General features: G+C 34.8%; 2 protein-coding genes across 2 annotated transcripts; one reads left to right on the top strand and one right to left on the bottom strand.

The window, feature by feature from the left end:
• Positions 1–1,619: 1,619 nt before the first annotated feature.
• LOC120326087 (glutathione-specific gamma-glutamylcyclotransferase 1-like) lies at positions 1,620–2,982 on the bottom strand. The gene is made up of 2 exons (XM_039392314.2): positions 2,642–2,982; positions 1,620–2,473 (listed from the first exon to the last, which is right to left on the bottom strand). The coding sequence occupies exons 1-2, from the start codon at positions 2,918–2,920 to the stop codon at positions 1,919–1,921; spliced, it is 834 nt and encodes a 277-aa protein (XP_039248248.1). The 5' UTR covers positions 2,921–2,982; the 3' UTR covers positions 1,620–1,918.
• A 1,964-nt stretch (positions 2,983–4,946) lies between these two features.
• Positions 4,947–8,082, top strand: LOC120326503 (glutathione-specific gamma-glutamylcyclotransferase 1-like). Its single transcript, XM_039392822.2, has 2 exons — positions 4,947–6,766; positions 7,132–8,082. Exons 1-2 carry the CDS (start codon positions 6,533–6,535, stop codon positions 7,654–7,656), a joined length of 759 nt encoding a protein of 252 aa, XP_039248756.1. The 5' UTR covers positions 4,947–6,532; the 3' UTR covers positions 7,657–8,082.
• Positions 8,083–10,509: the final 2,427 nt, after the last annotated feature.

A 10,509-nucleotide genomic window follows, 5' to 3' on the forward strand; every position in this document is an offset into this window, starting at 1 on the left:
AAAAAAAAATTGAAATAGAATTACGTACTTGTCTTCATTTGTCAGTACATTAGTAACTGAATCAAAATGTCACAGTTAAATTCAATTACAATTCTTATACCTAGTTTATATTTTGGCAATTAAGCAAGGACAATTTTAACAATTAAACCCAACCACATAACTATTTATCCAGAATGACAAAATAATATGTAATGTGCTTTCAAAAAACAAAGTGAATCGTTTATAGAACATTACGTATAAGTACAAATTAGCTCCCGTGTAGTTTATACCCTATTTTATTGTAAAGTAATATTATGACATAAAACTTGTTAAAAGATACCTTGGAACTTTTTGTTACATTCAAGAAAGCCATATATGGAATCTACAATGATTCGTGAATCACTTGAATATGACGTAAGATGTGACGATAACGACGGGATATTATTATATGTAATATTGAGATGTTTCATGGTAAACGTGGCGTTTTCAAAAAGTTGAAGTTTCATGTAGTCTATAAGCTTTATATGTCAATTTCAACGTGAAACGAATTTTGTAATATAATTTGACTTAAATTTTTTCAAGTTTTGATATACACCTTCATACGTTGTACGTTATGTCAATGTTTAAATATTGAGAAGTTTTTCATATCACACGTCATCAATTCGAAATCATTTTGGCGGAAACGCATACGCCATAATCAGCTGCATGATATCACAAGACAAACCTAAAAGGGGGCGTGGCAAAACAACATCGCAGTGCAGGGTTAAAATAAACTTCTGTTTTTGATTGGAAATGATAGACTTGTTTCATAATAGAGTGACTAAGTGTTATAGTCACGCCGTTTCAGAAGATTGGAAGCAGAACAACAACAAGGGGAGTTTGTTGGGAATATTGTATTGCGTCAGAATAATGAAACAGCGAGAGAAGGGGGTTAAATCATAGCTGAAAGAAGATGCTCAAATCAAAACAACTACAGTATACAAAATGACAATGCGTAGTCGTGGATTTGGCTTACACCAACAATGAACGCCACTCACATAATTATGTGTCTGGAATTAATGGCAAAATAGCTACAGTTTCGATTCGTTTTCCCGTGGGAGTATATTAGTTTATCTCAAAGGAGGTGAGTCATACGGCAAAGTGGCTGCTATTATAATTTTAACAAAGAAATTTCGACGACAGAAATACAAATGTTTTGATGTGATTTCTATTTTTAGGTCAATGAATCTAACACATTGCTGTATAAGTTCGTTTGATTTGGTTGTGATTTAGCCCCACCAGCACCGATAAACGCAATTGTTTGGTATATGCACCAAAAGACAATCGGAACCGTCAAATATAATACCAAGACAGCGTTAGCCAAATTAAGTTGAATCTATTTCCATGTATGTTCCAACAAATTAGATGTCGGATAATTGTTTTACTGATTACGTTTATTAAAATAACTTTCTTGTGACGCTATATCAGGCCACGTCTTCCCTGAACTGGCGTCACCTGAATGAGGACGCGACTCGTACTGAAATTCTGGTAATTAACTAAAATAAATGCACTGGAAACTTGGCCGCCTACTATCACGGTGATACATTGCTTAAAATGGCATGAACTCGAAAATTTTCTTAGACCTAAAATTTTACAACAAATACGTTGAAAATATTTTAGTTTATTTCGAACACCAATAAATGGATAACATATAATCCGAAAACAAAATTTAGAAGTATATACATAATTTAATTCTATTGTGTAGGGCACGTAATAAATAAAGTTAAATTTGCTACAATCGGCAAAAATTTTGTACAATTCAGAACTATAAAGGAAAAATATACGGTTGCACCGTTCACAATAATTACTACAATAGAGGGTATATCCGCTTGCAATCAATATATTGAATGATAATCCGCAGTTAAAAAATTATATTATGACTCGCCGCAATTAAAAAAGATTATTCTGGCCTGATATTACAAAAACTATTATTAAAATTCAGGCTTGAGACAAAAGAGCGGTTGGTGGAATCAGCTGCAGCGTCCTTATGCATCAATTGGCCATCAATTTGGCCAGCTTGGAACTCAGAAGTGTCATTACTGCGGCGCCGTTTGAGTAGGTTGTGGCACTCGTTCTCAATGTCCCACAAATGCTCGTCAACAATTTGTGGATTGATTTCACGTAAACTGTCGGTCAGGCGAAATAAATATTCCAAGTTTGGACCGCTTTTTCCTTGTGAATAAACAATCGTGGCTGCGATTTCGTTTATTGAAGCAGGCCCAAGATAGTGCTTGTTATCTGGGGTTGCCACAAATGTAATAGCCTGTAGGGTTTCTTTTTTGTCCGAGTCATGAACATGGAAATTCATGCATTCGTATTTGTAGCCACCTAGTTTCATCTCGCGTGTGCACAGATGTTTGAGAGCTTCATTTATTTGTTTCATTCCTCGAAGTTGAAACGATCTTCCCCAAGTTACTGAACATCTATCCTCGATAAGTGTCGCCACTCTACCAGGCTGAAAAACAAAATAAAAATTAAATGTGGTGTAAAAGGAAATAATGAAGGATGTTCGGAAAGGCACCCTGCCCTAAAGGCTGAAAGATGGTTGTCATTGACTCATTGTTGTTATCAACTACTGGCTATGAGTTTTAATATCATCATGTTAAATAATACTGTAACTTACCGCGTCTGGTGTTCCACGATGTGTTGTATTTCCTTGCCAAAATCGAATAGCAAACCCTTCGACGAATCCTACCTCAGATTTGCTGTACTCAAACTTAGGTAGCCATATCAAGGAACCATATCCGTATATCCACAACACAGGTTCACCATCCTCTATTTTGATATAATCGACGAATTCTGAAAATTCCGGCTGCAGTATTTTTTGATTGTTTATTAAAGTTATATCTTCCAGCGTCTTACTCATTATATAAGAACTGTCGTATTTTGAATATGGAGCCATTTTAAAGCAAAATATTACAAACGCGCGCTCCGATGGACAAACTGACAATGATGCTTCCAAATCGATAAACGCGTTTATAAAGCAACGCGTATTCGCCTTTTCTGACGCGTGACTTATTGTTGCGTCAGATTTGCCAATGTGAGTTATTTCGGTTTGTATTGCCCTGAAGGAACGCTTTGGCGGGGGAATTATTAATATGTTTTAATATCCATTACAAGATACTTGAAAATCTCCTGTAAGTAAGGACTTAATAGAATAATGAAGGATATTGTAGAATATTATGGTTAAAGTTCCAGGATTTAATAAACTGAGGTCAATTTAATCTCGGTAAATTTAGGCGAAACGACGCGTGACGCAAAAGAAGCCAGGCATTGGCCGACACCATCGAAACAAAGAGAAAAGTGATAGCTGATAGATAATAACAAGGGTGAACTTGCCAATGTCGATGAACCTGGAAAACCAATCGCAATTCTTTGTTACTGATAACACCTCCAAATTTGTCACTTCCAATTAACACTTTGGCAAGCGACAAACAGTGGCCAGATGTGATAAGCAGGTGTTCTTCACAAACGTTAAAGATTTAGAGCTGGTTCGGATATTATCAAACATTAATCATTTCTGACCTTTTCGCTGACAGTATTGTCTTACTTAAATGCCAATATTTCTACAATGCAACGCGACTATTAATTAAAAGAATGCCAACCGAAGTCGGAAAAATCAAATTTTACTTGTTTGGAATCACGCATTATACAACGCATTCATTCGACCAGCGTTTTAATTATATAGCCTGAAGAAAATAGGACAAAACCATTTTGCTTTATGACGCCTAAGCAATAGTTACAAGATTTTTTTAAATTCATAATATGCTAGCCTGAGCAAATAAAATTTAAATTTTGAAGGGAATGGAAACATTTGTTGATGTCATTAAGGAATGACAAAAAGAACTATAATCGCCACTTGCTATTTGTTACTATATAAAATCAAATGAATAATGACTATGCGTCAAATTTAAACTTTTACGATACTTTAACCTCGACGCAAACACAAGTTACGTAAATAATTGCATGTAATCATAGTGACTGATCCTGACAGGTTTCTATATTGTTAGAGATAATTCAATATGATGGTTACTTGATTTGTAATGAGTAAGTAATAATTAATCATAAACGGACTATATCAACTGTTAGCACTATAGATTTACCAAACATCACTTATCAGTGTTGCGTATACGTTAACATGACTAACCAGTGTATTCATAAACCGCACTCGAATATAAGATATTACTTTGCAAATCTTCAGAGTCTCTGACAAGCATTTGCATCATCAATATTATACTTAGGCGGTGTTGCTGGAATTTTATGGGGATTTAGCTGTGTTCAAACATTATTGCACAGATTATGGACACAGTCTTGGGTATAGGGTCGACGAATTATCCTATTTATGAGTGATGCCAGGAGACCACTAAATATAACCATAAACACTTATATTAAATACGCATAAATTCAATACGTGTAAAATTCCTAATATTAGCTTCTTGCTGTCAATCATAATTAAAGGAAACTTTATCCACTTGCACGATTGTTTCACAATTTCCAAAACTGAGTATAAGCAGGCGTAGTGGTTGCGTTGTGAGGGTTTCAACATAATCTCAATCACATATATTTTTCGTGCATTTTTGGATATTCTCGATAACTACCATGAATTAATTTATGCCCAAACATTTTGGCACGAGCCTTTTGGAAAAATAATTCGATGGACTTCCATTTTGTTGTTGTTGTGAGTATGAATCGCAATAACTATACTACAAATGTATTTGCTCAGTAAACATTTATCTGCTATTTGGTATTCCATATTTCATGTGGGTAAATCGATCATGCCGGCTAACAAACAAAAAGTAGACGCACTATGACGTCATTGAAGTTAGAGGTAAACAGAAAATGTTTGCTCCGATGTTAGACATCGCCAATGCTTTGTTCAGTGTTGAACTACTATTGGAATCATTCAATAAACACGGGAATACAAGGCGACTTACTATCGTCAGTAGCGGCGCAGACAAAACGAGTTTCTCCTCGCCCACCTTGTTGTGACCAACACGAGAAAGGTTACATCATCAGTTTATTGAAGCACATTTCAGGTTTATTTACGATGAATGTTGGTAAAAGACTTCTGAGAAAACGATATTACATAAGTCCTGAGTTTGTCTTACCAAAATAAAATTTATATATTGTATTCATTGTTCGGGTTTCTTCGAATTAATATTGCATATTGTCGAATGTCAAAACGTAGATTAATTGTGAATTCTTTATATGAAAAGTTTTCATTTATTTACAAATGTACAAGCACAAGTATTCGTAATTAAATGTTTCAAATATGTCAAAGTAGACTCGACCTTTAACGAGCTTTAGCGAACTATTTCTGTTCCTGTAAAACACGTAACTCCTTTTCTACGACTGGTTAAAATATTTTTTTTTCAAATCGGGATTACTGGAATTGTATAATCAGATGGCGCATATCTCCCATAGATCTAGTTTTTAAAACGCAGTCTGATACTTTGAGCCGTGGTTAGAAAGTGATCTTTACGAGTAGTGCTGTTTTCAATCCAGGCTATACTAATTGTGATGAGAACAGGACCATCGCCTGTCACAGCCAGTAAACACGCTCACTCGGTTGTTTTGGTGACGCAGACAAAATGAGTTTCTTCTCACCCACCTTGTTGTGACCCCACGAGAAAAATTACATCATCAGCTTATTGAAGCACATGTCAGGTTTATTTACGATGCATGATTGGTAACAGACTTCAGAGAAAACGCCATTATATTTGACTGAGTATGTCATACTAAAATGAAATTTTTACATTGTGTTCATTGTCCGCTTTTTCCTGAATCAATATTGCACATTGTCGATGTCAACACGTGAATTAATTGTAAATTCTTCATATGGAAGGTCATTCCATTTATTTACAAATATACAAGCACACGTATTCGTAATTAAATATTTCAAATATGTCAAAGTATACTAGACCTTTAACGAGCTTGAGCGAGCTATTTCTGTTCCTGTATATCACGTAAAGACCTATAGTCCTATAGCGCTAAAGTTTGCATACTCGAGTGAACTGCATGATTGAAAAAATGAATGTCTATATTTGCTTTCATTTTAGGTTTTGTTCTATTTCAGTTACATATTCAAAATGATCTAATTCATCAAATTCAAAGTAACGAATTATATTCGTATTATTGTATATTTTTATGAAATAAAACGCTATGGACGTTAGACAAACAACTATATTACCATTAAGTGGGTTTCTAGGTTCCATCGGTTCAAAATACTGTAGTCTGATATATATTAATTAACCATTTGTTTATCACTCGAAGAAATGCGCTAACGATCTAAATTCTAAATGAAGGATGGAAAGCTGTAAACATGTACCGACAGCAAAACATCGATCTCACAACAGCATGATGTCAGCATTTAGTTAACGCAACCAATGACGACTAAAAAATTGCGCAGTCATTTTGTCTCATAAATACAGTGCTCTCCCAGATAAATGCTAACTCGATAAAACAGCCCAGTGTCTACTCATAAAGTTTTACATGGGCATCAGCCAAGAAGACAATGAAAATTGATCAGAAGAGAGAACAACTGGCGCCATGTATTGATGCCGAATTCAGTGATTTCCTGAAATATATGATGTACGAAAATAATGAACCGATTCTTTGGTTATTCGGTTACGGTTCTTTAATTTGGCTTCCGAATTTTGAATACGCCAAGTCTGAGATGGGGTTCGTTGAAGGATTTGCTATTCGCTTCTGGCAGGGAAATACTACACACCGTGGAACTCCGGAATCAGTAGGTTCAACATACATGTATAAGATTAGTACTTGCACAAGATCATATTTAAACTGAACTCTGAATATATTTCACATTAAACCACTGCTATCCCAGATATGCAGCAAAGTTGAAGTACATTTTATAGAGCATATTTATAATATATTAATCGGAAATGAAAACAAAAATAACCAGATTTACAATAAGCAAAATTCCAAGATCATTCCCAGAGGAAGCAAACGTTTTTATCATTTTTCGGGTGAATAAATGAACTTGTTATACTGTTACTTAGTAAAATAATAAAATTTTGCTGATTTCAATGAACTCCTTTCAAACAAACCTTAGCAATTAGTGTCATGAAGCCTATACGTTTTCATTATTTTCAGCCTGGCAGGGTGCCCACGCTTATTGAAGACAGAAAACCAGCTACCTGGGGAAGATCGTTTCAACTTCGTGGAAGAAAGCAAATAAATGAGGCTCTCAAACATTTGTGCACTCGCGAAATGAAACTTGGTGGATATAAATACGAATGCATGGATTTTCACGTTCGTGGTTCCAAAGACAACGAAATTATTCAAGCCGTTACCTTCATCGCCACCCCAGATAACGATCTATATCTCGGACCAGCTTCCATCGATGAAATCGCCGAAACTATTGTACACTCCGAAGGAAAGAGTGGATCAAATTTAGAATATTTATTCCGTCTAATAGACAGTTTACGCGAATTCCTCCCGGGAATCATTGATGAGCATTTATGGAATCTCGAAGACGCATGTCATATCTTACTCCATGTTAAACAAATTGAGTATTCTTATGAAGAACTTGATAATCGGAACTTAAAGAATAAATTTTTATTCAAATATATGCTAAGCAAGAGCGCAAAACACAATTTTTTTTTATTGGTTGACTAAATTTCATAATTACATCTGCTTTTGAAATCATGAGCGAAAATATACAGTCGGTTAAATGCTAAAGACAGTTGTATTGAATTTTGTAATATTTATGCAAAGACGTATAACCTGGATAATATAGACTCTTCGAATGCGAAAGAATATGAAATTATGAATGTTATACAAATATATTGTTTATGTACCTTGTTACTATAATGTGATATCCATAAAATCAGTCATATAAATTTAGTTGTTTTCGAATATCGTTCTTGAATCTTTATTTTTTCAAATACCGCCATAAATAAAAGTTCCTACGTTTCTGAATATTGTCTTACTTACTTAACCTGTGGACGTTTGTTCGACCCTTGGCCCCAGAAAAAGACTCCCTGTACTCTACTATAGCTATAAAATTTTTGATACTTATTTTGAGAGTGTTTTGAAGAGTGGGCGCTCATAAACTAGTTAACATGTTCAAAAATACAGTTTTTGTTAAAAACTATTCAACCACGTGCCACTTATAGGTAACTGATAGCTAACTTCAGTCTATAGTACATCGCAGCTTCTTCGGAACTAATTTTTGATTATTGCAAATAAAATAAAGCTCCCCGATGGCCATAATGAAAATTAAAAATTATTTGATTTACAACTATTTTTTGAAAAAACATATGAAAACTGACAATTCACCACTGAAAACCGCTAAAACGAGGCAATATTTACAACCATGCTTGAATATCTGCCTGAGCGACTGTTCATATTGCCATCGTTACGTCATCGTTGACATATTGCTGATTGGTCATTGTTACGCAAATAAAAAAGGAAATCGGTGCTCGAGAAAACATCCATAGAGCTTATCTTCGAGCGCATTTATCAAACCCGATTCCTTATCTATGTTATAATCTAGATGTGGTATTTGGAAGGAGTTTCAACTATTTATCTGGTTGAAAGAGTTAGGCGGAGGAACATACAACGTGGGGCGTATTACAACGTCGATCGCAATTTATCTATTTTGCCAATTGGCCGCCCATTGGTTAGCAAAATACTATAGATTGTATTTATATATATATATACTATATTAAATTGTTAACGAGCCTTTGCCTTTGGAACACCGATGTCTTATCGAATATGCAAAATTAGTTGACAAGTCTATTTATTACGCCATATCTTATGCCATAGATCTCGCGGGTCGGATTCGTCATATATTTAAAAAACGCTAGTAGGTTATTAGGACTTAAGCAATGACTGCAAGTATTTTTGATACTTGATCAATGCACACATGTTTCCGAAAACTTTCAAAATTCTCAGTATTTTTGAATTATCAGATATTTTGAGGTAGAGTTGATGCGAATTTGAGTCTACCTATATTGTGCAACCGACCCGTGAAAAAGGCCTTATTTTACCTATCCTTAGCATTTGTAACTAACCACCGCTAGTAATCCAAAGAAGTAAAATCGTATGACAATTTCTAAATAAAATCGACAATTTAGTAAAGGGTTGATATTCTAGTCTATTTGATCCATAAAACAATAAAACGAGTTACAAATGCTACATACACAGACGAGGATATTTGCCACACAAAGGTCAAAATATTTTGGAATTTACGAGAATAATCCTTTTCTAATTCTCGCATTCAATAGATTAATGTGAAACTATTACCGGTGTTTACTACCAATTGATAGTTTGAATGAATGTGCGTCAATCCAGCTCGATTGTGGCTATTAATATAGTTCGCAATATAATGACCAAGATTTATATGTTTAACTGTTTTGAGGTAACAATTATCAATAAATTATGTGCCTAAAAAGACCCATGTCTAATATTGAATGTCTAATTTCATAATTAAAATAACAATCCAACGCATGGTGGCGCAAAAGTACTGAGATATACATGGCGGGAAAGCACGTCGCCACGCTGTTTCCATTCCAACATTTAAATAGGTGAAAAATAGTTAATAGTTAAAAATGACTAAGCGATGATGAAAGATGGAGATGTGACGAAATGAAATCTAAGCACGTAATGTACGACGTAGAATTCACTGGCTGGTCGCCTTTGTTATTTATTTATAATTTCATTGTTGGGGCAAAGACACACATTATGTCAATATTCATAAGTACGATTCAGAAAGCGTAACCCGAGCTTGTGTTTCGCTTCTCTTCCTGTCATTTTCCAAACTGGCTATATTTTACACGACCTTTCAAAATTAGGCGTTTTAAATTTTTTTAGCGTAGTGATCAGATGGGAAAAAGAATCTTTTTTGATCGGATATGTTGTCAAAATACCGTTTCATTGGCTCAGTTACTCATGGAGAATGAAGCTGTAAACAGTTGTTCTTAATGAGATATTTGATTATTCCTGTCGAACTATCTCGCATTGAACTCGTTGTAACGATTTTTTTGCTCATCGTCAGTTGCCATGCAGGACAACGTACAATGGAAATTTCTAGCTAAACATACTAAAGTTTTGTATGTTTTTACCTCATAACAGTTGTTGAAAACCACCTGCTGCATTAGAGACTCGTCGTTCGCGTGCCAGACGTACTTTTCTTGTCGAAAGCGATAAATTTTTAATCGACATTCTCTTCGTATATTTATTGCGTTTGAGTACGATCGTATTACCTGATTCTCTTTACATTAAACACGCTAAATGTATTCTTAAAAGGGCATAGGGCCCACCGTCTTGCAGGTGCTTTGCTATAAAATTGTTTAGTGAACTCTAGGTTCTTAATCAGAACGGAAGATTCTGATGAAATATGTCCAAATGGCCCATAATGACAGAAGGTCAAAAAGGTCCATTTCTGAAATATGTGACATAAGCTAATTAGGTTTATCTGCGACGATATGACGTGGAAATAACCAAGAACTAGAGAAACCACTGTAA

The sequence above is a fragment of the Styela clava genome, chromosome 4 (genome assembly GCF_964204865.1).
Source record: "Styela clava chromosome 4, kaStyClav1.hap1.2, whole genome shotgun sequence".
Classification (NCBI taxonomy): domain Eukaryota; kingdom Metazoa; phylum Chordata; class Ascidiacea; order Stolidobranchia; family Styelidae; genus Styela; species Styela clava.

Excerpts from the sequence above, each read along its gene's own strand:
- LOC120326087 (XM_039392314.2), bottom strand. The coding sequence starts at position 2,920 with ATGGCTCCATATTCAAAATACGACAGTTCTTATATAATGAGTAAGACG. Across the intron at positions 2,474-2,641 it reads ATCGTGGAACACCAGACGCG|CCTGGTAGAGTGGCGACACT; the intron begins GTAAGTTACAGT and ends TTTGTTTTTCAG.
- LOC120326503 (XM_039392822.2), top strand. The coding sequence starts at position 6,533 with ATGAAAATTGATCAGAAGAGAGAACAACTGGCGCCATGTATTGATGCC. Across the intron at positions 6,767-7,131 it reads ACCGTGGAACTCCGGAATCA|CCTGGCAGGGTGCCCACGCT; the intron begins GTAGGTTCAACA and ends CATTATTTTCAG.